The sequence below is a fragment of the Truncatella angustata genome (assembly GCF_020726525.1).
Source record: "Truncatella angustata strain MPI-SDFR-AT-0073 chromosome Unknown BKA67scaffold_7, whole genome shotgun sequence".
NCBI lineage: Eukaryota > Fungi > Ascomycota > Sordariomycetes > Amphisphaeriales > Sporocadaceae > Truncatella > Truncatella angustata.
Window position 1 is genome coordinate 1,621,160 of NW_025763387.1, and position 26,367 is coordinate 1,647,526.

General features: G+C 48.6%; 10 protein-coding genes across 10 annotated transcripts; 9 read left to right on the plus strand and 1 right to left on the minus strand.

The window, feature by feature from the left end:
- Positions 1-338: 338 nt before the first annotated feature.
- Positions 339-857, plus strand: BKA67DRAFT_661708 (uncharacterized protein; the record flags this gene model as incomplete). The annotated part of the gene is made up of 1 exon (XM_046107868.1): positions 339-857. The coding sequence occupies one exon, from the start codon at positions 339-341 to the stop codon at positions 855-857; it is 519 nt and encodes a 172-aa protein (XP_045955265.1).
- Positions 858-2,702: 1,845 nt separating this feature from the next.
- Positions 2,703-4,356, minus strand: BKA67DRAFT_575709 (FAD dependent oxidoreductase). The gene is made up of 2 exons (XM_046103519.1): positions 3,624-4,356; positions 2,703-3,565 (listed from the first exon to the last, which is right to left on the minus strand). The coding sequence occupies exons 1-2, from the start codon at positions 4,070-4,072 to the stop codon at positions 2,776-2,778; spliced, it is 1,239 nt and encodes a 412-aa protein (XP_045955266.1). The 5' UTR covers positions 4,073-4,356; the 3' UTR covers positions 2,703-2,775.
- BKA67DRAFT_575714 (short-chain dehydrogenase) lies at positions 4,349-5,515 on the plus strand. The gene is made up of 4 exons (XM_046103520.1): positions 4,349-4,742; positions 4,805-4,966; positions 5,032-5,402; positions 5,452-5,515. Exons 1-4 carry the CDS (start codon positions 4,404-4,406, stop codon positions 5,489-5,491), a joined length of 912 nt encoding a protein of 303 aa, XP_045955267.1. The 5' UTR covers positions 4,349-4,403; the 3' UTR covers positions 5,492-5,515.
- A 980-nt stretch (positions 5,516-6,495) lies between these two features.
- Positions 6,496-8,030, plus strand: BKA67DRAFT_575718 (histone-fold-containing protein). Its single transcript, XM_046103521.1, has 4 exons — positions 6,496-6,729; positions 7,205-7,231; positions 7,286-7,560; positions 7,612-8,030. The coding sequence occupies exons 1-4, from the start codon at positions 6,708-6,710 to the stop codon at positions 7,705-7,707; spliced, it is 420 nt and encodes a 139-aa protein (XP_045955268.1). The 5' UTR covers positions 6,496-6,707; the 3' UTR covers positions 7,708-8,030.
- A 1,202-nt stretch (positions 8,031-9,232) lies between these two features.
- BKA67DRAFT_522041 (phosphofructokinase-domain-containing protein) lies at positions 9,233-11,691 on the plus strand (the record flags this gene model as incomplete). The annotated part of the gene is made up of 3 exons (XM_046098336.1): positions 9,233-9,940; positions 9,998-10,465; positions 10,516-11,691. 3 exons carry the CDS (start codon positions 9,233-9,235, stop codon positions 11,689-11,691), a joined length of 2,352 nt encoding a protein of 783 aa, XP_045955269.1.
- Positions 11,692-12,276: 585 nt separating this feature from the next.
- Positions 12,277-13,045, plus strand: BKA67DRAFT_661713 (uncharacterized protein; the record flags this gene model as incomplete). The annotated part of the gene is made up of 2 exons (XM_046107869.1): positions 12,277-12,443; positions 12,562-13,045. The coding sequence occupies 2 exons, from the start codon at positions 12,277-12,279 to the stop codon at positions 13,043-13,045; spliced, it is 651 nt and encodes a 216-aa protein (XP_045955270.1).
- A 2,193-nt stretch (positions 13,046-15,238) lies between these two features.
- On the plus strand, positions 15,239-17,178 carry BKA67DRAFT_371977 (uncharacterized protein). The gene is made up of 3 exons (XM_046096491.1): positions 15,239-15,675; positions 15,744-16,137; positions 16,224-17,178. Exons 1-3 carry the CDS (start codon positions 15,403-15,405, stop codon positions 17,153-17,155), a joined length of 1,599 nt encoding a protein of 532 aa, XP_045955271.1. The 5' UTR covers positions 15,239-15,402; the 3' UTR covers positions 17,156-17,178.
- A 2,908-nt stretch (positions 17,179-20,086) lies between these two features.
- Positions 20,087-21,960, plus strand: BKA67DRAFT_538778 (uncharacterized protein; the record flags this gene model as incomplete). Its single annotated transcript, XM_046100524.1, has 3 exons — positions 20,087-20,774; positions 20,836-21,671; positions 21,745-21,960. The coding sequence occupies 3 exons, from the start codon at positions 20,087-20,089 to the stop codon at positions 21,958-21,960; spliced, it is 1,740 nt and encodes a 579-aa protein (XP_045955272.1).
- A 580-nt stretch (positions 21,961-22,540) lies between these two features.
- BKA67DRAFT_575738 (NUDIX domain-containing protein) lies at positions 22,541-23,656 on the plus strand. Its single transcript, XM_046103522.1, has 4 exons — positions 22,541-22,705; positions 22,781-22,937; positions 23,021-23,197; positions 23,263-23,656. Exons 1-4 carry the CDS (start codon positions 22,664-22,666, stop codon positions 23,499-23,501), a joined length of 615 nt encoding a protein of 204 aa, XP_045955273.1. The 5' UTR covers positions 22,541-22,663; the 3' UTR covers positions 23,502-23,656.
- A 1,708-nt stretch (positions 23,657-25,364) lies between these two features.
- On the plus strand, positions 25,365-25,863 carry BKA67DRAFT_538780 (uncharacterized protein; the record flags this gene model as incomplete). The annotated part of the gene is made up of 2 exons (XM_046100525.1): positions 25,365-25,532; positions 25,603-25,863. The coding sequence occupies 2 exons, from the start codon at positions 25,365-25,367 to the stop codon at positions 25,861-25,863; spliced, it is 429 nt and encodes a 142-aa protein (XP_045955274.1).
- Between the last annotated feature and the right edge of the window lie 504 nt (positions 25,864-26,367).

Genomic DNA, 26,367 nt, shown 5'->3' on the forward strand with positions numbered 1-26,367 from the left:
CTTCAGGGACGACGCAAGCCTCGTCGATATTAATAATGCGGCCAGTGCCCTGCTCCGTTCAATCTTCCAGAAATTCCTGTTTGAAGTTTTTTTCGTCCCAAGTCTCTCTTGATCCAGAAATACCTTGACTAGTGGTATCCACCCTTGCCGTGCAAGCCTCATATATTACTTATCAAACTTCACAACAACAATTTTTCACGACAGTCTTTATTCTCAATTCGGGAAACAGCCTGATTTAATAAGCCACGATGGGGCCATTACTCTCTCATAGGAAGTCGAAAACCAGCTTGAAGGCAAAAATATCAGCACCGCTTCCTCAAGTGAAGCACTCTAGAAGCATGAGTACGACAAGCACAATTTCATCGTCGTCATCGACAGTATCACACCCAGAACCACACTCATTCAACCCCCTCTCATGTCATCCACCACTATCGTTCAATACGGCACCGGTTCTCGAAGAAAATGAGGATGAACTACACCAAGAACAACAACAATCTGGCAGCGACTATGATGACCCAGATTCGGCACTAGACTACTATTTCAACCAGGATAGTCGTAGGAGGACATACATTTACGACCAGCAATCCCAATGGCCGCTCAAGGACTGGCAAACGGTACTACCCAACCCAGCCGATCCTAAGGAGCAGGACCTTAAGAGGCACACATTGCCACGCACCAACACATCATCATCCAACTCAAGTCAGAGAAGGCCACAAAGGGATTTCGAAACTCCACTTGAATCATTTGTCAAGCGCGGCGAATGGAAACGTCGCGGCATCGTCTTTGGTCTTGACTCCGACGCCGAAGACGAGCAAACACGGCACTTCGAGGTCAACCCTTTCGAGCTTGTTGGATAAAGCTCTTTCATCTCTTATCACGATCACGATTTTTACGTTCTGTGGAGGGGAATTCGAGATATACACTATGTCTGCAAAGACACACTATTGGTAATACCTACAACTATTTCATGTAATTATACACTTGGGACCCGGTTTAGCCGGGGGCGTACGTGTGGGGAAAGATACCAATTTGATTTGCATTCAATTCAATTAACCAAAATTCTTTACTATACCTTCCGCTTCAATCGTAAAAACTCGTTTGTGTGCATCTCGTCATTTACAAGATGTCCAATTTCGCCGGCACACATCAGACGGACCCAATTAGTATCTCCAACGAACCCCCCAGCGGGCTGGTCAATCCTGGCAGGGCTGGACACAGAATCGGCATAGTGATGTAATCCTCTGGTAGCTACTTATGTAGGCGACATCCATGCGTAAATCAGGCCCGCCCTTTTGGAGACCCTGGTTTCTGTGGGCATCGCAATATTACACGTTCAGCCGCAGACATCAACTCCATTTCAACAGCATGCCATTGAAACTGCCGTCCGCCTTGCCCCTGTACTGTATGGCAGGTGACATAAAGATTTGTTTACTTACGATGACAAACTCCTACTATTTCCAGGGACTTGTAATGACACTGTCTAAAACACTGGCAATATTTCAGGGGAAGACACGGGAAAATTCAAGCTGCTGGACAGGGGCGGCCTGTCCGGGGTGCTGGAGCTGTTGCTGATGCTGGGAACAGCGGTTCCCTCACCTCGAAATTCATAGCACCCGGACGCTGCCGGCACATGCAAGGTTTGCTGCTAATGCAGTCACTTTTCTCAGCCTGCGAGTGGGCTGCGAGCACTTAAACCTTAAAACTATCGCCGGATTGCCGAATCGAAAGCCTCGTGGAGAGCGTCTCGGGTCCAAACCGGCAACAAAAATAGCGGAATCGTGTTTGGTGTTGAGACATTAAACTTTGAATCTAGTACTTGAAATGCAGCACCGTCTTTATGCCTTACGTCCGTAGAGGGGTATTTCACGCATGTAATCCAGAGGTCTAGATGAGGCCATTCAACGGAGCGTCCAGAATACTGTGGTGGAAATAGCAACCCCCGCGATGTTTATTTCATGCTCGCCAATTCTGCACAGACTGTCCACTATTGAGGTTTCCACGGTCATGGGACTGGCTAGGATACGGACTATTGAGGTGTTCCTGAGCTGCAACGATCCCGGTACCCAAGTCTGACACCTATGCACCTTGTACATAGCACACCTCGGCTGCACGCCACACTGCCTGACCCCCTCAACACCAAGACTTGACTATCTTTAGTTGCTATCAAAATACCTCGCAGCAATCGACGATCATGGCAGCTGTAGCTGAGCGCCGCACGCCACGCCCTCTAGCCGTTGAGGTCTAAACGATGCTAAGAACCCCTCCTCAGCGTGACGCTGTTCCCAGCGTACTGTACCACAATAAGTCACAAACGAATGTTTGTGTGCATGGTCGTGTAGCCAGCTGGAGCGACACTAACATGATTCACGCCCAACTTCCAGTACATGGCTATGTTCCCGAGAATATGTCCAGGATATGGTACATCGTAAGGATTGCAAGCCCGCATACACACCATGGGCTAATGAACTGTATATAGACTGCATGATTGCAGGGGGATTAATATCTCTCTTAGTCACAAGAAAGAGGCAATATATGTAGAAATAATAGGATAACGTCCAAGACAAAGAATTGGGGATGCTTGGATATTCCACGTAGACGACATCTATATGAACTATACCAGCAGTATTGTAGCTGACTCTCACGAACCCATCAATCATACGCTCCAACGTTTACAGGTTGAATGCACGAGATTTCCGACTTAGCAGCGTAAAAATTAGGTCATGTAATCACCTCTCGGGTAACTCTGCAACCTGTATAATGTGCACAACTACTCCATTAATATCCATTCAATCCTAGTCTTGAGACATCTGCACTCAGTGACCTCCCTTGAACCATCTCAGCTAACACCTTTCCAGTGCCTAGGCACAAAGATATACCCCACGGCCCGTGACCAGCCGCCAAATACACGCCTCCATCTGCGCCGGGTCTTGTGGCCATTCCCGCACCCAGTGCATTATCTGGTATCCTACCGATGATGGGCAATCCGCTAGTCGTTACAGGTCTGAAACAAAGCCCTTCTTTCACGATCTCAAGGTCATGCTCTTCTTCTCCCTGGCCTATCACTTCTCTCGCTGTTGCTAGTAGCTGCTCGATCGCCGACTTGGAGATCTTGCCCTTCGAATCGGTTGCCAATGGTGGTAGAGGCTCAGTAGCAGAGTTCAAGCCTGCAATGTATATATGCCCACCTATCCTCGAGAAGACCTCCGGAGAATACCCTGACTGGCTTGCCATGAAAATAGCATGGCAGCCATGCTCGTCGTGCTCTTTGACCCAGTGTGGTGATTTGACCACCAACGAGTATCCAGCTAAACTCGATAATGGGATGTTCAAATTAGACGTCGGGAACAGCGTCTTGAAAACCTGTGGTGACCAAGCACCGGCCGTTATTATGATAGTGGTGCAAGGCACATCTGTTTCCGTGCCTGACGTCGCGTCTTCTATGCGAATGCTCGAGACCTCGTTTCGCATATCTGTCTGAACGGACGTTGCCCTTGCCGGGTGATGCAGATGTACACCGATTCCTACGCACTTACTTAAGAGAGACTGTGACAATCGCAATGGATCCCTACCCAAGGACATTAGGACAAATATTTCCCCACAACTCTCACACCACTCTGACTTACACCTGTGCGACCGTACCCTCCTCACCAATCATGTCTACAGTATCACCCTCGCCCCTTCGCAACCAGGGAGGAGCCACACATTCCTTCCTGTCACCACCAGCCGCCTCGGTCCTACTCGTGCCCTCCCGAGACCAGGCGTCAACCCTATTGCCATCTTTTGGCCCTGGACTTAGACTGATCGAAGTGCTCTTCGTATAACCCCACCTACTGGCGCCATCCCCTTTCTCCGCGAGTTTGCGGTGCTCATCAAAGCTCAGGGCGCCGAGCGAGGCCGAAGCCGCCTGAAACCAGTCTTTTGCCAGGAACCCGCCGGCGTACCCTGAGGCGGACGCGAAGAGTTCTGGCGAGGGCTCTACGAGGTGGATGGATGAGGGAGGCTGGTGTTTTGAGAGATAATACGCTGTCGAGACACCAATAATACCGGAGCCGAGGACGACCGTCGCGGACATGTTATAACTGCAACCAATATCGAGAGTTGCTCAGGATGCTTTGACCAGAGCCAGGTGAGTGTCGTTGATATCCTTGGCTTTTAACCTAGGTCGTTCTTATTACAACCTAATTATTAATCGACGAAGAAACAATGCTGCACACTAGCAATACAGCTCAGTATATCGACATATAACTCCATCATATGACCTTGATATAATTATGATATAACTGCGATAGAATTGATGTTTGACACAGTTATGTCAAAGGTGGTCGTCTGTCAAAACTCATTACGCCATAGGTAATGCAACTTTGCCCCTCATAGCCCCACTATACTTAGAGTTGTAGCGATCCATGGATAAGTTTTGCTGCCCACTTAACGTACCGAAGTTTCCAGATGCCGTGTACAATCTTATTACATTCTGCCCCCCAAGCAGAGGGAATTCACAATTGCTCACACGAAACTTTTTGACACGCAAACTCAACTGCCTTCCACTGGAAGACAAAATGTCGTCCAAAGCCTTCATCGTGACCGGCGCCAGCCGTGGACTTGGTCTAGCAATTGCTCACTTGCTGTTACGGGCTTCGCACAAGGTGTTTCTTGTAGCCAGGTCAGAAGCTGGACTGCAGAAGATCAAAGCCGAGAACCCCTCGAACGTCGAGTATCTACCTGCCGATGTGACCGACTTCAGTGTATGTCTACACGAATTACAAGAGAGTTGTGTGAAATGCTGAAGCTCACATAAACATTACAGACAGCACCAAAGATAGTCGAAGCGGCGGTCAAGGCATTCGGAAAGGTGGATGGGATCATAATCAATCACGGTGTATTGACGCCATTATCTAAGATTGCTGATGTTGATATCGAGGAATGGAGACATTCTTACGATGTTAACGTAACGAGCGCAGTTGCTTTGGTACGTTTTATCTCACGTCTCGCCTCGTTCAACACAATGTACTTATTATCACGCCATCCCCACAGGTCAAGGCAGCTATTCCTGAGCTGAGAAAATCTCAAGGACGCATCATTTTTGTTTCGTCTGGAGCATCTGTTGGTGCTTACACTGCCTGGGGGGCTTACGGCACAGCCAAGGCAGCCATGAATCACATTTGTGCACATCTCGCAGTTGAGGAACCCGATATTACTAGTGTGGCTATCTCGCCAGGCAAGGTCGACACAGACATGCAAGGGGTCATCAGGGAACTAGGTGGAAAGTCAATGACTGAGAAGGACCACGCGAGTTTCATCGAGGAATTTGCGAGCGGCAAATTACTGAAGCCGGAGCAACCTGGATCTGTGATCGCTAACCTTGTGGTAGGTGCCACCAAGGAACTAAGTGGCAAGCATTTAAGGTATGTCAAGCATAATCATGAGCACTTACCAGTACTAACAAGTAACTAGATGGAATGCGAAGGAGCTGAGTAGCTTCCAGGGAAAGTAGTGTTGTGAGGTACTAGATCATCCTTGAATTCTTATTAGCATAGATTCTTAGAACATAAACATAAAAATATAAGAATTTGATAAGCTTCAGTCGAAAGATGAAAAGGCTCTATATCGTATCCACATGGAAAATTCGGCTTTAGCATGGAATATGAGTTCGTCATCATAAGCAGTGATAGGAATAATAAGAAAAAATTGGTTGCCTACCTCATACGAACATGGAACAACACATCATATCAGAATTTCAACTGAACTGTTCATTGTGTCTCGTGACAATCGAGCAGTGTTGGGCAATCATAGCATCGGATTTTCGAAAAATTATTCCCGAAGTCGAATACCCCCAACTTGATAGTGTTTGAGAATGACCGTCGTACAAGTATGTTGGGCTGGAGAATCGGTCTGGAGGGGGTTGCCGCGTGTAAGATGACAAGGCCATGAACTAGGAAACACCAATTAGCAATGCGTTCCAGCACTCAGAATGCATGTTTGTGCGTGTTGTTATTGTATCAGATCATGTCAATTGGCTATGACTGTCGATCACCATTATACCCTTGTCGGAGGTATGTAAGACTGGGGCGACAACATGTTCATCATGTAAGGAGGTTTTTGGTGCGAATATGTGACTTACCATTGCATAAATCATAGATAATGTCCAGCCAGACGCAGTGTCCGGGTCAACGCCAAATAGCAAACATGTTGCTGGCTGTTGCGGCTCCCATGAGGATGCTGTTGGCAGCTTCGTGGGTTGGCATGAACAAATTCTGGAGTTGAATAGTTTTTTTGTTGTGTGAGAGAGAAGCAGAGATTTCGAGAATACAAATTTCAGTGGAGTTGAACTTTTGAAGCTCGAAACTGCTGCGCCACAAAAGGCAGAAAGTCACTGCAGGTGAGGAAAATTAGCCACAATTGGTAGCCTCAAATGCTGCAGGGGTGCTCCGCAGTTGGAGGAACCTCCAGGTACATAAACGCCAGTTGATCCACTGGTAGCTGCGCGCTTGGGTACAGGTTCACTCTCAATTTAGACTTCACTTTTGATATTGAGATGACAATTTAATATTACTTGCCAACACCACGCATTTCAACTTTGTTGCTTCATCACCCACTCACGACGTAACTCAATTCATCACACGGTACTAGGCCTTGTTTCGCAGGACTTTCACCCATTCGTTTCTCGTCAATTCTCTTTGCTGAGACGCGTCTCATCCCTTTGTCCAAAAATGTCCGATCACGAATATGGAGGTGAGTTAGCAAACATCCCTTTGTTCTAATCCAGAAACATGACCGGAAATATTTGCACCCTGATGAAGTAGTACGTACCAACTGCAGCACATTTGCAAGTGAATTGTGACTGCCTGGAAAGAAATCAGTTGCCAGGCACTGCTTGGGCGAGCAAGTATTCGCATAATGGCCACCTCTCCATACTTGGTCCCAGAGTTGTATTTGATGGCTTCTATGTTTTTCAACAGACATAGAAGCCACTTATATCTTCTGGCAAAACAACGATTACTGCACCCGTTATCACTGCCTTTGTCCTATGAATCATATTGGCCCCCAACTTTTCTTTGAGGCCCCTAGCCTAATATGCCACACAGCGCTCAGAATCGCTACTGGGCGCAGATTGATTCCGGCTTTGATGGTAACTATTTTACGCTTGATTTTTGAAACTTGTTGTTGGCATATTAGCTCTGACACAAAATGCTGATTTTTGGTGCAGGAAATGACGATCTGTCTCTCCCCAAAGGTATGACCTCTCAAAATGTATGAACCTGGCGTGTGCTTTGCTGACCACATACAGCCACCGTCCAGAAGATTGTTACAGAAATCCTTCCGTCCTCGACAGGGCTGAGCTTTTCCAAGGAGGCTAGAGATCTTCTGATAGAGTGCTGTGTGGAGTTCATCACGTTGATCTCGTCGGAAGCAAATGAGATCTCTGAGAAGGAAGCCAAGAAGACGATTGCATGCGACCATATCACCAAGGCTCTGGACACGCTTGGATTTGGTGAATACGTTCCGGCAGTCATGGAAGCGGCAGCTCAGCACAAGGAGACACAAAAGGTTATCAAGAACATTGTGGGTACTCCAATCCCCTCATGGTGGGCACATGCTAATATCAAGTCTTAGCGAACAAACAAGTTTGAAGATAGCGGCATGTCTTTGGAGGAACTGGAGCGATTGCAGGCTGAACAGTTTGCTCAAGCAGCAGCAAGGCACAACTAGCATATCAGTAATCTGATCATTCGAATTCATCTTTCGGCAAGGCATGGCAAGGCGTTCTTAGGGGTATGGACTTGAGGTAGCTACAGCATCGGCGTTGAGAGGCTCATTGATGAACTGAAGCAATTGAATGATTCGCCTCAAAAGAGAGGTCATGTGAATAGTAGTTTCCCTGGGAGTACAAAACCAGTTGTGCACTGTCAGCTGAACACCGGTCTTGCGATTGTTATTCCAGGGATTTCGTATACCGAAGATGGTATGGCCGCCATTGACCAAGCTGTGTGAGGACACCAAGGGGCGACAATCCTGTAAGTCTTATTGTGAAGGGTGAGCTGTGAGTGAATGCCAATAAAAAGCATGCCTCGGTTGGACAAGAAGCTGGAGAATCAAGGAGGCATTGGCCCGGCACCCCACAACTTTGAGAAGATCGCCGAGCCATAACCATCAGATTCATGGACTTTTCGGAACATGGCACCACCAGCCAAACAGATTTCAAGGATTGCGCATAGCCAGGCAGCCTCAGTCCCCACCAGGTGCTCGTTTACCAAAGTTTATCAAAGCATGCGCTTATTGGTTTCAGAGATGTAGGGCAACATTTCACCACAGTACAGTTGGACCCTGCGCGAATTATCGTCATAATTTCAATCTCGTCATTGGTTGCCAAATGCTGATATTGTTAGGGCTCATCAACAACGGAGACAGCGGATGCCCATGTGGGGGTCCTGTATTTGGTCCTATTGCAGTCGGTTTCAAGACCTCCCTGCAAACGCGGTAGAGACAGTTGAGAGTTCCGTTGAGCTTCACTGTTGTTTAATTATTCTTGACTATCCTGCAGACACAGCCGGGGTGAAGTAACACGATTTGAGCTTGTAGTCGTACAGTCACAGACATGTTTGCCTGGGAACTGGAGGCAATCTATTTTCCAACCCCTGGCACATTTCACGACTCGAGCAGTGCAACGTCAATGAGGGGCACAAGAGTCTTGGAGCTGGGCTGCGACTTGCATTTTTGCAGGCAAGCTCCCCGCAATTGATAGCGATAAGGAGGGACAATGCGGTAAAATCACTGCAAGACCGCTAAAAAAAGGTAAAAACGGGGACAACTGCGTCACACTTGTACGCCAAACTCAACTGCAATCGGACCTTTCGCAGACGGTCAGCTCCAACCAGGCGAGCTGCGTGCTTTGGACTGAGAGTGTAAAGTAGTTAACCAAATCCCGCTCTCTCCATCTCCTCTTTGACCTAAAACTCACCAGTTGAACGTACGTTATCTTACACCATTTGTCCCTTGAAAGATATTCGTAGTACACCTGCCTGTAGACCGACCTTCGCGGGGTCTTGTAACACTCGGCTGCTTACTTACACCAAAGACCCCTCCAAATATCAGACTTTTGCTTCGGTCTCCCCCAACTCAAGACCGCCGCCTCTTCTGATTCTCGAGCACATCTTCTTTTCATGACACCTTGGACTGGTCGATAACCCACGTTACGCATCCCAGTCACCCAATCGACACTATGGCGTCGGTCAACATGACGCCGAAGAAGAAGATCGCTGTCATGACCTCTGGTGGTGACTCCCCAGGCATGAACGCAGTGGTCCGCGCCGTGGTCCGTATGGCCATCCACCTGGGGTGCGACGCCTATTGCGTCTACGAAGGTTACCAGGGACTTGTCACCGGTGACATCCGCCAGACCGAATGGAACGATGTGCGAGGCTATCTCTCGGAGGGTGGCACACTTATCGGAACTGCCAGATGTATGGAGTTTTACGAGCGACCCGGCCGACTCCTTGCCGCCAAGCACATGATCCTGAAGGGCATCGATGCTCTGGCCATCTGCGGTGGTGATGGCTCCCTAACAGGTGCAGACAAGTTCCGGTCGGAGTGGCCTTCCTTGGTCGATGAGCTCGTCTCCAAAGGCGAGCTCAAGGAGGAGCAAGTTGCTCCTTACAGACACTTGAACATTGTCGGTCTTGTTGGATCCATTGACAATGACCTTTCTGGTACCGACAACACAATTGGTGCCGCTTCAGCTCTATCTCGCATCTGCGAGATGGTAGACTACATCGAGGCGACTGCAAGTTCTCACCAACGTGCGTTTGTTATCGAGGTCATGGGCCGCCACTGTGGTTACCTAGCTTTGATGGCTGGTGTAGCTACAGGTGCGGATTTCATCTTCATTCCCGAAAAGCCCCGAGAGGACAACTGGCAAGAGGATATGGTCAAGATTGTTAAAAAGGTATGACACTATACAAGTTAACACTGTGATGAAGAATTTCGCACTGACAATATCCAGCACCGAGAGCTCGGAAAGCGAAAGACGATCGTTATTATTGCCGAAGGTGCCAAAGACAGGCATGGCGCGAAGATCTCATCCGAGATGGTTGTGAATCTTCTTAAGGACCCCAACGGTCTTAAGCTGGATACTCGTGCCACTATCCTTGGCCATGTTCAGCGTGGTGGCCCTGCAGTCGCACAGGACCGTATTCTAGCAACATTGCAAGGTGTCGAGGCTGTCAAGACCTTGCTCGAAGCTACACCAGAGTCGGAAACCTGCTTTATCGCAATCAAGGAGAACAAAATTGTTCGAGAGCCTCTGATGGAAGCTGTGAAAGCGACACAGGAGGTAGCCAAAGCCATCGAGGCTCAAGACTTCGCCAAGGCTATGTCTTTACGAGATACAGAGTTCGCGGAGATGTATAACTGCTACAATCTCACAACAACTGTTGGGCAGGATGAAAGTTCCAAACTACCCCAGGACAAGGTACGTTCTGATGCCACTTTTGACCAGGATTTTGTTTTGACTCTTTGCAGCGTATGAGAATTGGCTTCATAAACGTCGGAGCTCCTGCTGGTGGTATGAACGCTGCAATCCGAGCTGGCGTTGCGTACTGCCTGAACCGCGGACATGAACCCCTCGCTATCTATAATGGTTTTGCAGGCTACGTGCGACACCATGATGATGAAGTTGGCGCAGTCCGACCGTTCGATTGGGTGGACGTAGACGACTGGGGCCGCAAGGGAGGTTCGGAGATAGGAACAAATCGTGAACTTCCCGAAGAGTCTGGCATGAAGGAAGTCGCCGGCTACATCAAGAAGGACAAGTTCGACGCGCTCTTCCTCATCGGTGGTTTTGAAGCATACCACGCACTGTCCCAATTACGCAAAGCCAGGAGTCAATATCCTGAGCTTCGCATTCCGCTCGTACTCTTGCCAGCAACTATTTCCAACAACGTTCCTGGATCAGAGTATTCGCTCGGAACAGACACCTGCCTGAACGAACTGGTTGAGTTTTGCGATAAGATTAAACAATCTGCATCCGCCACCAGAAGACGCGTATTCGTCATTGAAACTCAAGGTGGCCGATCTGGTTACATTGCCGTCTTAGCAAGCTTGGGTGTGGGTGCCAGTGCTGTTTATATTCCCGAAGAAGGTATCAGCTTGAGCATGGTCGTTGGTGACATCAACCACTTGAAAGAAGTCTTCAAACATGACAAGGGACAATCCCGTGCCGGCCGTTTGATCCTGGTCAACGAGAAGGCTGACAAATTATTGTCAGCCAAACTGATCGCGGATCTAATTCGTCATGAATCTGAAGATCGTTTTGAGGCTCGTGACAGCATTCCCGGTCACGTCCAGCAAGGTGGTGTGCCCTCGCCCTTGGACAGGCATAGAGCTGTGAGACTTGCAATCAGATGCATGCAACATCTTGAGAAATTTGGTCCCAGATCTTCAAGTACCCTGATGAACGACGCTCAAAATGCATCTGTCATCGGTATTCAGGGTGCGGCAGTCGTGTTTACTCCGGTTGTGACCCTAGAACAGAAGGACACTGATTGGAAGAACCGCCGCCCCCTCAGTGCCCACTGGCGTGATATGAAGGAGATTTCTGATATACTCGGCGGGCGGCCGAAATATGAAAAGCCACAAGAAGCCCTCCATGGTGCCACTGCCAAAGATGTGAAGCGTGGGCTGATCCCGGAGAACTAGAGCATGCTTTGAAGGTGTCTAGGGATTCATGGGCGTAACGAGGGGTCTGGACTGAATGATTTAAAGGTATTAAAATGGTTTTTAGCGATTACGGGGCTATAACGCCGAATGATGACTCTTCTTAAGTTTACTCTCGCATGTTGTATGGACTCGTGTATTAATCCCTAAGACCTAACGTAAACCAAAATGGTGATGTCGTTCCGTTACGCCTTTCGCGCCTCTATGTTAATCATGAATGTTTGTTTCAATATTAGACCAAGAACTCTTTGAACGATATGATCTGTTGGAAATCTTGGTCAAACAGAAGAAAGCATCCATCATAATCCTTCGTGATCTGTCGAGTATACAAAAACAGTAACTAAATTTGATCCAGCCATGTATTATGCCAACCCTGATATCTTCCGGTGGATAACCCCCATTTCCCCCTACATTGGTTATCATACGACTTCCTTTGCTATCACTGAAACAATAGCATGTAGACTGGGAGCTGTCAAGTTTGTCAACGGCAGACCGGTCATCACATTTATAGTGCGCGTTTTTGACGACTTCGTGCAAGTATTAGAACCGCACTGCAACAACATCAAGATGGCAACCCAAGTGATACCATTATGGACCCCAGAATTCGAACGTGATCTCTTACTGGCCATGATCAGTACCCCAAAGGACGTCTTTGGTATGTACAACTGGAAGACTGCTCTCCGAAAGCTGCACATTGTTGGGCATGGAAAGGGCCTCAACGAGCAAGACATCGAGTAAGTGCAAACCCAAGCCGTATTACCATGTTCGTGGGGAAAGAACTCCGCCAATTTGGAGACACTGTGTCTTTTCTTTCTTTCTTTTATCTCTAATGGGCTGCTGTATATTTACCAGTTGGCATACCAGGATCAAATCTTTCATCATGATGAGAGACTTCAACGACAAAGTTCAGAAGAACCCACAACCGAACATCATCATCAGTGGACCCCCTGGGTCCATTCAGCCGGCACTCCCGTTCATCCAATTGATCCCGCCGACACTACTAGGAAAACGGCTCCCAGGCCCAAGCTCAGCCGGCTCGGACCTTCGCCAGGTATATCAAGTACGAGGTGATCCAAGCAACGAGATCATCAAGGAGGAGGATGTCAGTGCTTCCACGGGAATCCAGCGCCCACAATCTCAAATCGCACTCTTCGAAACCGCGGGCACGACAAGTCAGCAGAGTGGAATCAAAGAAGACGTACCGCAGGGCCGTGATGAGGATGCAGAGGGTGCAAAAAAGAATGCAAGCGATGAAGATGAGGTAATCTTCACCGGAAGACGTGGCAGGTACCGTGGAAGACCCTTCGAGGACAGCCACTGGACGTGGAGTGCGTAACACCCTCCACCATGTCACGATGGGAAGTGGCAGGCAACGGTGCATGATCCGCAATGCATTTGATCCTCAAACCGCATCATCAAGCTATCAACAACATGGCCATACCGTCAATTAACCCGGGAGGATGATACCTGGCAATGGCGAAACATAGATACCGGCTTTAGCGCTCGCCCTCGGTACCGAGCAAATCAAGAAATCCTGAGCGTTGGTGACCTTCATTTCGAGTGATACAGCACGCATCAGAAGTGCATTGGCAACATGATCGAAAGACTAGCAGTTTGTTTGCAGAGGCTGCCTGCCACCTACTTCGCTCACTTTCACATGTGACGCATGTAGTTTTGCAATTACGGTACGTGGCACTAAATGCTGTCAGGAACACAAGCGATCATCTATATAGTTATTAGCAGTTCGAAACCATGCTTGGCCAGCCCCAACCCGCCTGCCCTTGACCATCAATCATGAAACCTCCTTTCGTACGACAGCATTCGGTTACTACTCTTGAACGGAGATTCATTCCTAGGTTGGAGAAAATTTGTAAAAGCCTTCATGCTTTGCGAAGGAAACCCCCCTAACCCGCCGGGGAAAAAAAAAAAAAAAAGGTTACTTGATACTATATTCGCCTATTTACTTTTCTCGCTAGCTTAGCGACCCAGGGATACCCTCAACCGTACGAGACGGGCATGGCTGCGATGTTGCTGAGCCCAGCATCTTACTGTGCCACCATTTTGCATCGAATCAGCGGGCTCGATCTCAAGCTTGATTACCCATGCTGCCATGTGTGTGGAGAGGCGGCATGGGCCAGGTGGAACGCTGATTGAGACGTGCTGACGGTCTTGTTCTAGGATAACACTCCACGGCGATATGGTGAACTCAAGAAAGAACAAAAAACCCGAGTAAAGTCGGGCCATGACAAATGCTTCAAACTGGCATGTTTGGATGTTGTCGCTTGAGAACACGCTGATTATGCTGCGTTGGTTTTGAGACAATTCGAAATGCATGTCGTTCTAAACCCGTTTCCATCGGGACCGATAGGCGACCTTTCCCATGGCTACATAAATTCGTATCTATCGGGACCGATAGACAACCCTGTCCACAGCCGCAGTGTTTGGAGTCGACGGGCTGAACTTGAGTGCTACATTATACTTGAGTACATTGCTGGTTGCTAGTGTTCTTTATTTGCATGATTTTAAAACAAACCAGAAACTTTTCTTTCTCCTTTTCCCAATGGATTATTTGTGCTTCATTATGTAGATACGATTGATCGGGATTACCCGTCTTGTCGTATGAGTAGCCAATAGTAGGGTGGCATTGCTATATCAAGCTTAATTTTCAAGAGGACCCCCGGGCCAATTTCTGGAAAAGCTCAGGCTGAGGGAGACTCCACCATTAAGGTGTGATCTGGTTGCATCGCTTGGTGCATCAAATACCAACCAGTCATTTTCATATCAAAATTGCATCTTCCAGAAGGAACTTTTGGACAACGGCGAGATCTACAGCGCTATTGTCAGGTCAAAGCAACAGGATCATGGGTAGCCCCGGGAACTACTCTGCCGCACTGCGAAATGAATCTAACGATGCACCGGTCTCGAACTAGGTTAGTACCATGTACGGTAGGAGACGTTCCAACTTGAATCGCAATGGCGGCAGTCACAAAACCGATAGGATCTCATGTTTCTTCCTACCTTGCAGGTCTAGGCGCCGAATTGGCGAAACGTTCAACGAGTATTCCTCGAGGTCGCCGAGGGGACAAAAGTAGACGAAGGATTCATCGACTGAACGTGTAAAGGATCAATCATCCCCACACGCACCGTGGAGCAGCCGCAATGAAGCCGTGCAAAGCCAAGGCGTCCCCCTGCAAACTTCCCTGAATGAAGATTGCCAGCGAGGTGGCATTGGCTCAGCCTGGGGTCTTCTTCCTCGGACTTGTCTCCAATATCCTGGATCTGGACCCTGGTTGGGGGCTATTTTCTGTAATAAGCAGCACAGAGACCCTAATCTTGCGAAACAAATGCTGGCTGCAGCCTGCATATTCCGTATGCATTGCTCGATTGGACTACGGCGGGACAAGGATTGAGGGGGATGATTAAGCGTCGTGACAAGACACTTCGCTTTTTTCTTCTTCAACCTGTGATCAGCTTATTCTTCGTCGGAAATTTCTTCGTTTTCTTTTCGATGTTCTTCTCTTCTTGTTTGCAATCATAGGGCTGATTTATCGTGATCCGGCCCCTCCTGTGTCTCTCCTAGCTTGTTTACACGAGCGCTCGGCTTGAGACGCACGGGAGCGCTGCGTAGCGTCTAATTGCTTTTCTCAATCCTTCTGCGGAGAGACAACCGCGCTGTAGAGCGCCGCAACCACAATGGCCTTCATACGGAGTATAATACCAACAGCACTATGCATGCTCGCGACTCAGGTGTCGGCAGCCTCGATGGCCGCATGGTGGACGGATTTGGGACCAAGTCTGTTGGTCCAGGACGACGAAAGTGGAGGAATTCGATATAGTCTATGTACAAGCCAAGATACGCCCATCTTACCAGAGGATAAAACCATCACGGCGCCGCTCTATAAGTTCAAACCCAAGAACGGGACTGCTATAGCAGGAACTGGTTGGTGGGACACTAAGATCACCTGGGTAGGTCTACCGACAAGGCGCCCGTGTTTAACCCTCGTCTCAATGATGATATGGCTAACACCAGACAGGCATCCGTCTTTTATCAAGATGAGAGTGACAACTTGATTAACTCCTATCTGAAATGCGACCCCAATACTGGCTATTGGTTGAACCAGGGTGACTGGATCATTTCAGGTGATGCCCCGTCCGTCTCATCGAGCACAGGCCTCGCAGCTGTGCTCCTCGGGGCCACTGGCGGCTATCGCGTTTATTATCACGACGCAAATATGACAATACGGCAGCTTGGATATACATCAGATACAAACTGGGCCGACAAGGGTCCTGTTTCTCAAGACGAAGGACTGGGCAATGCCATTGGAGCCATTTGGGTCCAGAAAACCAACAATATCACTGTTGCCACAGCCAAGGACAACGAGAACATCGAGATTAGCCGCTGGATGTCGGATGATTCGTGGCATGTCTGTAAGTCAACAATCACCAATTTATCGCCTGGAGACAGCCCGCATCTTGGGCATTGAGTGTGATGGTGCTGACATATTCAATTCCAGCGACCTTCCCGCGCCCGCTTGCCGGTAACTTGACTACAGACTCAACCAATGCAACCTCCATCTCCCTCAACGAGACCAGCACCCTGAATTTCACCCTCCCTGCCTGGGACGGCAACCCCTCTTCGCTTGGTGTAACTTGCGACAAGGCCTATACGCGGTCCGTTTTCTACATCGGAACGGACTCGGAGCTCTATCAAATCGCCAACGTGGGCTACAATTGGCGTGAATACGCCCGCCCAAACTCGACCCTTTGGCCCACAGCCGACAATGCTAAAGGCCAGTTGGCTGTGGCCTCCAAGTTCGAAACCAGCCAGTTGCGCGTATACTATGAAAGCGGCGGTCAGGTGATGGAGTTGAACGGTGACAACAACGAGTGGACAGCAGCCGCCGTTCTGCCAAACGACAACTCAACTGCAATGAGCACCTCGACACCCAGCAGTAGCGCAAATTCGAGTGCAAGCGCCAGTTCCTCCACAGATGCGAGTGATGGGTTATCCACTGGGGCGAAAGTTGGCGTCGGCGTCGGTGTAAGCTTGGGTGTTGTTGCGCTCGGTGGCATGTTGGGAGCCCTGTTTCTGCTGCGCCGGCGGCAGCGACGTCGCGATGCGGCGACTGCAGGAGGCGCATCGACAGTTGGGGGTAGCACGATTATAGGAGGTTCCAGTGTCGTTCAAACGCCCGCGACGGGATATTCCACGGTTGGTGGATACTCGGAATATGGGGCACACAACGCTGGTTATCAACAATACGGTGGAGGATACGAACATCAAGGATATGAACAACAAGTGCAGCAAGGCTGGAGTGGCTACAAACCGATTGAGAAACCTAATCCCGGCGAATTGGATAGTGGCATACCGGTTGTACACGAGATGCCGGAAGGCCGATATCATCACGAAATGATGGGAGAAGGGCACTATCGCGAGGCCCCGTAGATATGATGTTGACAATGTACACAGCGAAAACATGATCGTTAAGTGCTCAAGTCTTGCCATGGTGCCATCGAATATGTTCATGTCTAAAACTGTAAAAAGAGGAAGAAAGAAAAGGCTGTACTGGAGCTGCCTTCCTACCTATGGCCAACTTAAGCCAGGCATCGCCTTCTAACACGATTTATTGATTACACATCGAAGTAGTGCGTTATTGTCGTTGATGGGTTTGGGGTAACCTCCATGGAATAACATGATTTCCTTGTTCCGTTTGATGCGAGTTGTTCGCGACTGGCAAGTTCATCAAGGAGTCGGATGGATGTAATGGGATTATTTTTATTTTTATTTTTATTATAAACCAGCAAGGTATCCTCTACGTAGGAAGACACCTCTGCCGAGCTCTTTTGTATCTTTTGTACCACTCTTTCGTTGCGGGTAGCCCACCACCTGATGGATTGCCTTCCTATGAACCTAGAACGATTCGGTTTATCTCTGTCTTCCTCGTGTTGAGGCGTAAGGGAAAAGGCTAATGTTCGGAATTGGGCTGTCTTCTGTGTAAGCAGAGGTTTGATATTATGGATGAATCTGAGATGGATGCTACTGAGAAGTTTCTAGCCTACATATACGGATGGCATTCGCTGTACTACTGCCTAAAAACGGTGTCTTCTTCGTTCAAAGAGGCATATTTCCTTTCACCTACAGCTCACTACACTAAACGAAATTACAGATGTTTTTACATTTATCCCCGGCAGGGCGGTCCCAGAAAATAAGGGGGGGTTTTTTTTTTTGAGAGTCTCTGACAACTGTTTTATAAGACACCACCTTGCAAGCCGCCTTCGTCACGCTGTCATATCCCACTGTCATTCGAGTAAGTGCGGAGCTGGCTTGCGATTCATGGTAAGATGATGGGATATGAACGGGTACACTATAATAACGACTGCGATAGCCTTGGCACACATATGCTCAGTACCTAGCTATACTTCGACTGGCGCCATCCATCCCGTGACCTGTAGTAATGCGAGGGTTTCACCTGGACGAGCGGAGTTGGATGCACCTCGTCGAGCAGATTACTTGACACAGGCAATTGCCTGGTTTAATTGATCAAATATTCCATTGATATGAACAATAGATAGAATTGCAAATTGATACATTGACAACGTTGTAGGTACATGTATCTTCTTGTTCCACAAATTCCCACGAATCCAGGACATCTGGAATTGATGAAAACCGGCATCGAACCAGCCTCTCTTGGAAGTAATCCGTAGTAACTTAACTTAGCGGGGTATGATTGCTTCAGACCGCCGCCGGGCATGAACTTATAGCGGGGCTTCGTGTAGGCGAATTGCTCATGTAGGTAAAGCAGGGCGACTCTGCAGCCAATGTCCCTATGACGTAATGGTTGCTAGACCTTGGAGGCAGTCCTGCCTGTCACAGCCCCCGTGGGCCGCTGCCAACTACCCAGGCTTCACAGTTGAGACTACTGCGGTATTCGAAGTGCCGCAATGCCTGCTTTGGTTGCTACATTATTGGTATATCCAAGTAACCTTAGTGTAGTTGCATCGCACGGAACAATATCAACCTTAGCAACGTCCTGATCCTAAATGTAAGCCTTCCGGGAATACTGCTGATGTTAGGTTCTTGTTGCTTATCCGCTAACTCGGTATGTACTCTGTACTAAGCGTTGCTCAGGCGAATCGATATTGTGCTTATTACCTGCTTAGTGCTAAAGTTAGGCCATCCATCAGTTGACCGAGTATAAGCACGAGGTTTGTGCAAAATTATGCTTTTGGACTTATTGCACAGAAACAGAAGAAGGATTGCATGTGCCATTCAAATGTTTAATTTTCTTCTTTTCTCTCTCGCGTTTGTAACTACTTTAGTTTTGTCAATATGATTAAAGCAACAAATGTGTTGTCTGCAGCTCAGTGTCGTAGCAGCCTACCTCTCTGGATGGCAGGCTATGGATCTGGCTCCCTCCTTTCGTCCTCTGTGCCCAATCACCTACAAAGTGTCAATCTTAGAGTCAGTCTCCAGTCTCTTGAGGCGGCACACACCGAACTCAGCCTGCTGCAGAAGTCTGCATTGGGAGAAGTCATGAGAGGCGTGGATCACACATGGAACCACCACCGCCTTCGGGCCATCTGTGTTCGTCATGGCTCACACGGGCTCGACACGAGTTCAATTTGACCACAAGATCCTCATTCCGCTCGGCTGTCAACGCGCAAAAATGTTATGGGAAGACAAAACCATTCCACAGTCAATCACTATGCAACTAACGCCCCTCTCGTTAACGCACCCCGTCTTCTCTTGACAGTACCTCGTCTATCCAATCGGTGTTTCTACCCAAAGACAGGGCCTGTTCCCTGGTTACATGAAGGCCAGCCCCTCTGTTATTTGTCGCTGCCCTATAGCACGCTATCTTGTTAGAGCCCCAACCATAGCCGGGCTCCTCACTGCAAGCCGCTGTGGGATGACGACGTCTGTTTCTCATGTATGTCGCTCGCTGCCCAGCCCAGTCCAATCTGGATTAAATCCCGTACCAGAATCTGACCTCTCTATCCGTAATCCTCCAAGGATATCCCATTTCAAGCCTGTTTGGTTTTTTCTTGTTTGTCGGACGTTCGAACACATCTTGCATTCAGCCTTCTTCGACTCACTGGCTTAGAAGAGAAGGGCCCTCCCTTTTCCTTTCGGCCTTTCCGAGTTGTCTGTTTGGCTTGTGATTCTCAAGTCGTCGCTGTCGCATGACGCTATTTCAACCGTCGATCCCTCCCGCCAGCCTAAAACTACCCCGCTACACCACGACAGCTGTCAAGCGCTCGTGAAGACTTCACCCATCTGACCGCCGCTTGAGCTTAGGCGCTTGCCAAAGTTCAGGGACCAGTCTTGGACCTTTAGACTTTTTTGACTTTGATTTGACAGTAAATATCAAGCATCATGTCTTACCGCGTTGGTGGTGGCCGTGCCAGCGACGTCGACGACCGCAGCTACTATCGCGACGAACCCCGCCGCGGGCCCCCTCGTCGTGAATATGACGATGTCACCGAGGTTTACGAGAGACGTGAGGAGCGCCGAAGTCCACCGAGACGAGCCCCTGTGCGCGAATACGAGGAGACCGACATCTCTATTAGAGAGCGAGAGAGCCGCACTCCAGCATTCCTTCGCGAAGAACCAAGACGAGGCGAGGCAGGGCCACTTGTCCTTCGTTCGCGCGAGATAGAAACGATTGATCGTCGTCGCCCTCGCAGCCCCAGCCCTGTGCGTGCAGAAGAACGCATCATGATCCGCCGACGGAGTATATCTCCTCCTCCTCGTAGGGAGAGGGAGAGGGATCCATTGCCCGCACCCATGCCTGAGATCAGGAGGCCCAGGTTTATTGAGCGCTCGCCCTCTCCAGGCCCAGAAGTACGTGTGGACACACGTATCATTGAAAGGAGGAGAGAGCGATCACCTACTCCCCCACCAGAGAGGGAGCGAGAAATTCGCATCATAGACCGTGAGAGACGCAGAGTGCCTTCTCCAAGCCCCTCTCCGCCTCCTGCACCCCCGACTCCCCAACCGCAAGTTATTCGTGGCCCAACGATAGAGAGAGAGGTGATTACCCATTATCGCGATATAGATCATGGTACGTCTCCAAAAACCCCATTGTAATGTCTGCAATGTTTATTTGCTAACAAAAAGCTCAGGCGTTGAACGGGCACCACGCCCTCCTTCTCCGCCACCACCTCCGCGCCGGGAGCGCCCAAGAGAACGTGAGCGTGAGATCGATATCGGCATTTATGATTCACGAGGCGAAACAGAGGTTGACATTCATCAACGTACTCGCTCTAGGTCGCGACCTAGAGCACGACCAGTACCTCCGCCGAGGGGTCCCTCCTACTATGATGATGAGGTTATCGTACGAAGCGACCGAGACCGTCTAAAGATCGATATAGAGCATGATCACAGACGCTCCCGCTCAGTAGCACCGCCGGCACCGTCACGGCCGGACTACTCCGACGAGGCGGAATATATCACCAGCAAGATCGATTCACGAGGTCAAATGGGTGAGGCATGGCATGGAGCCACCAAAGACTGGACAATCGTCGATGTTCCTCCGGGAACCGAACGTGTGAAGATGGATGGTGTTGGAGGTGGTGGGGCTGAAGTTACCTGGCAGCGATACAACGGTGTGCGCAGAGCCAAATTTCTTCCCGAGCGAGATGGGACCGTCGTCTCTTCAAGTAGCACAAGCCTTGCTCCAGAACCAGCCCGAGAGTCAGTCTCTGACCGGGATCGACTAAGCGTCCAAATCTACGACAAACATCGCGACTCGTCTCGGGATAGGACAGTTGTTGAAGACGTGCACGACACTCGCATCTCGATTCGCGACCGAGATCGCGAACGACGGCCTGTGAAGAAACAACAGGAAATGTGGACAGAGATCACCAAGGACCTGGTTGTTCGTGAGGCAGTCGAGCGGATGGGATATGAGTATGAAGAAACCGAGTTCTTCTTTTACGTGATGGAATATCTCCGTTATGTAAGTTTTCCAAAAACGCAACGGCGTTTTTTTTTTAAACCCAAGCCGATCACTAACTGGTATTACCGTATAGGAAGATGTATTGCAGCTGGTTAATATGTCTGATTCGATCCGAAAGGCACGCAAGGAGAGAGCCCGGGAGATCGAATGGGAGCGCGAGGCCAGAGAGCGATGGGAGCGACGACATAGACATCCCAGACACAGAGATCACTTTGACGACGAAAGAATTGTCGAGCATGAGGTCATCTACGAGCGTGACCGCAAGGGCTCGCGCCAATACCTCCACTAAGCGCCCATCCTCTGTATCATCTGTCCTCGATCCCCGGCACAAAAGCACGCGCCATCAACGTTAGATGATGCCTTTATCAATGATAACGATTTGTATGTGATTTAAGATACCACGAATTAGGATTATCAAAGCTTGTTGGTGGCTGGTCTCGTTTTCCGCCGAGTTTCAGCATGGACTAGAATCATATCGTGGGAGGAAAATTTTTGCTACTATTTCCTTGCTCATCTCTCGTGCCCATCCTTTGTGGCATAGCTAGGCGATTGGCAACTGACGGGAACGTTTGTAACTAGACAGTGAGAGATGCAACCAGAATTTATGATTTATGAACTATCGTCTATCTTCTGTACTTCATTAATGAACTGTTTATTGTGCTCCGGTATTTTGATGGAAATTTTCGGCATACGTAACAGCCTATGAGGGCTTTTAACTAGGAACACGCATAGTATCCTATTCATTAATTAGAAAAGTGTTCTTACCTTTTGACATAAAATCGGTTCATGCTTGGATCAAATACGTCAGCAACACTGTTGCAATAAACCCCACCGACACATGTTAACATCGCCCCACACCAGTTGTTAGCCAATTCAACATTACATAAATTGGTCCAAACACCACAAAGCATTCCCAATTTCACACCTTAACTAGAGCCTCTAGAGCCCATCTTGACCATAGATCTAAAAAATCTGAACTGTAATATTCAGACATGTCAGGCGAAGATGCGAAGGTGCTCTCCACGGCACCGCTGGTCAGTTGCCCGTTTCCGCATTTTTCGTTTGCTGCACTGGAATGGCCAAAACTGATTTATAAATGCCTTGTGTAGTCAAATAATGAATCAAGGTGGATCAAGCTCCTCAAGATTAATTACCAGGACCCTGCTGGCACGAATCGAACATGGGAGAGTGCTGAGCGACTCACGAGGCCCAAAGGCGGTGATATTGACGGAGTCGGCATCTTTGCCGTCTTGGAGAAGGAGACTGGTAAGTGGTTGATTCGAAACTTTTGCCCCTTTTTGAACTTCTTTTTCCCCCCAGGCTGATGGCTAATTCCTCTCTCTGGGCAGGACCGGAGATCATCCTGCAGAAGCAGTTCCGCCCGCCCATCGACAAGGTCACCATTGAAGTGCCCGCCGGCCTGGTAGACGAGGGCGAGACGGCCGAGGAGGCTGCGGTGCGCGAGCTGAGGGAGGAGACGGGATATGTGGGCAAGGCGACGATGACGACCCCGGTCATGTTCAATGGTGAGAAAATCCCATCATCTTCTCCCTCTGTGGACTCTTGCTGATTGGATGCCCTGCCTCCTTAGACCCCGGGTTCTGCAACACGAATCTGCGCATGGTTCATGTGAGCATTGATATGAGTCTGCCCGAGAACCAGAACCTCAAACCTGAACTTGAGGATAGTGAGTTTATCGAGGTCTTTACGGTCAAGCTTACGAACCTGTATGCGGAGTGCAAAAAGCTGGAAGAGCAGGGTTACGCCATAGACGCCCGGGTTGGCACGCTGGCGGAGGGAATCGAAGTCGCTAAGAAGTTTAAGTTGTGATTGTTTTGACTCCGTTTGTAGGTTCTCACATCACCTAAACTTATGAATAGAATTCTTGTGAACCTGTCGTCTCTTATCATGATGGTTACAGTAGTTTACAGGCACGGCAAAGGGTCACAAAGCAAATATATGTACATATAAGTACAATTTTTCTGTGGTGCGGAAATAGTGACCGGAAAACATATGGCCCTTTTGTTAAACCCAGTTGTCCATCTGAGTCAGAATGTTACTCAAGATCGCAATGAAGACTCACGCCTAACTGTATGGCTGACAATAGGGAAACAGGAGCACATAATCTCAGCCAAGGAGCTGCGGCGTAGAGACTGGCTGGACTTGCTTACATTTCTAATAATGCGGTGGTACAAGGGCTGGAAAATATGCTTATTCATGTATCGCGGTTTCGTATCATTTCTCGAGACAGCAATTCCTGGGTGTCCCAATGACCGTACGGCGTAATCGGCCGGTTGTTAAGGTTTAACCTAGATCATTGTCGATCACATACTTCTCAGGGCCGGATGGTCTTAGGGCGGAGACCAATGAGACTAACCAAAGATGATTCGCTTCCACGTACTCCCGGTCTCCTGTTGCGATACGCAGAATCCATTGAACGCTGGAGCCTTTCAAGTGCTGTCGACAACAATAATCTTTGGTAGTAACTAAATTCGGGAACTCGTGTCTTCGGTTGAACGACGCTACATGCTTTCTGAAAGAAAAGCTGCACATATGTCGTGGAAATATCCTGTAAAAACAGGTGCCCTGTTTGCTTTTCGGCCGCGCCAATGATTACTTACATGGCGCTGTGCCATGTTGGATATGCTTTAATAAAGCAAGTATACTTGATGTGCGGCCGCTAAGCCTACTTGTTTCACTTCGTACTTCGTGGGAAAACGAATTGCGTTTCCCGACTTCGTTGACTGATGGTATGTTTAGCACGACCAGAGCATGATCTGATTCAATCTGGTTCGACCTGTAAGACCTAAACTAGGCAATCAATGTCCCAAAGTAAGCACTTTGGGAGAATAGAGATTCTATCTTTCTTGCAAAAACGGTAGTAAAAGGCTCCACACTGCTTCGTAAAGACTAAAACGTGCTATAATTTTATATAGCTGGGCCCATGGATTGACGAGAGAGCTTTTGATTATATCACCAACCAAGCGGATCCTTATTTTCACCAATTCTGAACATGGCTAAGCCAACGTCCACTTGGCAGCGGCTTATGCTCTTGCACGGCAGGATTCAGCCACAGAGTTGCACGTTGCTAGATTTACACGATTGAGCAGCTTCGTAAATTAGGTATAAGATTTCGTTGTCAGGACAGTCTCAGGAGTCAAGCCACTTCAGTTTCACGGGGGAGACTTATGCAGACTGCATTTTGACCAAAGACATCGACTTTTTTCCCCTCGCGAAAATAGCTTCAAACAATTCTAAGTCTTGGGAGTTTGTAAACAGGTTAAAAGGAATATCCCAGGCTGTTACCGCTTGAAACGTAGCGTAATTCCTCGAGATTCAAAGAGGCGGGGTTGGTGTAATCGAGCAAGTAGTTCCAACCATAGTTACGATGAACAGCATCTTCTATCCATGTCTCCCGGCATGCCAGAATATTGTGCGGAATCGGCTGGGCTTGAGCACGAACTCTCTGAAAAGCCTCACAGAATTTCATCAACCAAACCCAGGTAGATTGTGGAAGTATCTCAGGTGAGAGCCCAAACCAGAATGAGATATCCCACCAAACGGTGCTATTCGTGCGTCATTAAACAGCAAAAGTCCAGCTGACAATTTTAAGGTTTAGATTACTCGGGAGTTCCCGGTTCCGTGGTATCGGCGACCATTGAACACATTTAGGGGATTCTCGAAGCAACCATCATGGCGACCGATGACTATATCAACAAGATTAGACAGCTGATGAAGACTGAGGCTGACAAAGACCAGTTGTTAGCATCCGGCCTCCCGAGTTCTCCACCAGATGATCTGATAATATTGATAGATACTCTCCCCGAGCTTGATTCCCCTGTGATCATGGTACCTGATATAGTGAGATGTGGACTAGTTGCCCGATCTTCTCCTTCAGTCCCAAACGCTGACCACCAAAGTATTCACATAGCTGGCTGCTGGCCCAACAGTATACAACAATTTGGGCACATATTGCCTGAATAATGAACATTTGGCAGTCGAAACGGTCAAGTTTCTTCAAACGGTGTTCAACACAGCTTGTGAGAGATCACCACTATTGGACATCAGAGTCCTGTGGAAGCGGAAGCAGCCGTTGGATGCATCTTATAGCCTCGAGCCGAAGTCGTTAGTTGACGAGATTCTAGTCAACGAGATCGATGATGACCTCCTGAGGGCTCGAAAGTGCATGTAGAATGCTCAATGAAGCTCAAGAGCTGGCAGCTTAGCCGGGAGAGTTCTAAAGGATCTGAAAAAAGGTTTTGCAGCTCGCTTCATTCTCGAAAGGATTTAGTGAGGATTCTTCGGCCAGACAAATTGTAGACAAAAGAATTTGTGGATTGGGTGCAAGAACATCAACCCAGTTTTCCATCGAGGTCTTCAGCGGAGCTTGAATATGCACATGAAATCGGTTGCCTCATTAGCGAATAGGTCCGCCACCTGCCGAGTTCCTTTCGACCCAAGACTGATTTGAAGTATTGTAGTTCAGTGGGTAGAATACAAGTAACCTTTACCGATTGTTTGGACGACGGGTGACAGCATGCAACACCCTAACAAAAGCGTCTTGGCATGGCTTCTGGAACTGTGTGAGGTTGCTAAAAAGAACAAATAATGTCTAAATCTAAGATACACAGTAGTTATTAACAACGCGACCGGAAAACTATGATACCACCAGATTACATATGGTGTAGCCATTATT

What these genes read in the sequence shown, in the direction of transcription:
- BKA67DRAFT_575714 (XM_046103520.1), top strand. Translation starts at nt 4,404, where the DNA reads ATGGATAAGTTTTGCTGCCCACTTAACGTACCGAAGTTTCCAGATGCC. An exon ending in TAACGAGCGCAGTTGCTTTG is followed by an intron (nt 4,967 to 5,031) that starts GTACGTTTTATC and finishes CCATCCCCACAG; the next exon opens with GTCAAGGCAGCTATTCCTGA. An exon ending in CTAAGTGGCAAGCATTTAAG is followed by an intron (nt 5,403 to 5,451) that starts GTATGTCAAGCA and finishes ACAAGTAACTAG; the next exon opens with ATGGAATGCGAAGGAGCTGA.
- BKA67DRAFT_575709 (XM_046103519.1), bottom strand. Translation starts at nt 4,072, where the DNA reads ATGTCCGCGACGGTCGTCCTCGGCTCCGGTATTATTGGTGTCTCGACA. An exon ending in GAGGGTACGGTCGCACAGGT is followed by an intron (nt 3,566 to 3,623) that starts GTAAGTCAGAGT and finishes GTCCTTGGGTAG; the next exon opens with GGATCCATTGCGATTGTCAC.
- BKA67DRAFT_371977 (XM_046096491.1), top strand. Translation starts at nt 15,403, where the DNA reads ATGGCCTTCATACGGAGTATAATACCAACAGCACTATGCATGCTCGCG. An exon ending in GGGACACTAAGATCACCTGG is followed by an intron (nt 15,676 to 15,743) that starts GTAGGTCTACCG and finishes AACACCAGACAG; the next exon opens with GCATCCGTCTTTTATCAAGA. An exon ending in GGATGATTCGTGGCATGTCT is followed by an intron (nt 16,138 to 16,223) that starts GTAAGTCAACAA and finishes ATTCAATTCCAG; the next exon opens with CGACCTTCCCGCGCCCGCTT.
- BKA67DRAFT_575718 (XM_046103521.1), top strand. Translation starts at nt 6,708, where the DNA reads ATGTCCGATCACGAATATGGAG. An exon ending in CGATCTGTCTCTCCCCAAAG is followed by an intron (nt 7,232 to 7,285) that starts GTATGACCTCTC and finishes GACCACATACAG; the next exon opens with CCACCGTCCAGAAGATTGTT. An exon ending in AAAAGGTTATCAAGAACATT is followed by an intron (nt 7,561 to 7,611) that starts GTGGGTACTCCA and finishes ATCAAGTCTTAG; the next exon opens with CGAACAAACAAGTTTGAAGA.
- BKA67DRAFT_575738 (XM_046103522.1), top strand. Translation starts at nt 22,664, where the DNA reads ATGTCAGGCGAAGATGCGAAGGTGCTCTCCACGGCACCGCTG. An exon ending in CGTCTTGGAGAAGGAGACTG is followed by an intron (nt 22,938 to 23,020) that starts GTAAGTGGTTGA and finishes CTCTCTGGGCAG; the next exon opens with GACCGGAGATCATCCTGCAG. An exon ending in GACCCCGGTCATGTTCAATG is followed by an intron (nt 23,198 to 23,262) that starts GTGAGAAAATCC and finishes CTGCCTCCTTAG; the next exon opens with ACCCCGGGTTCTGCAACACG.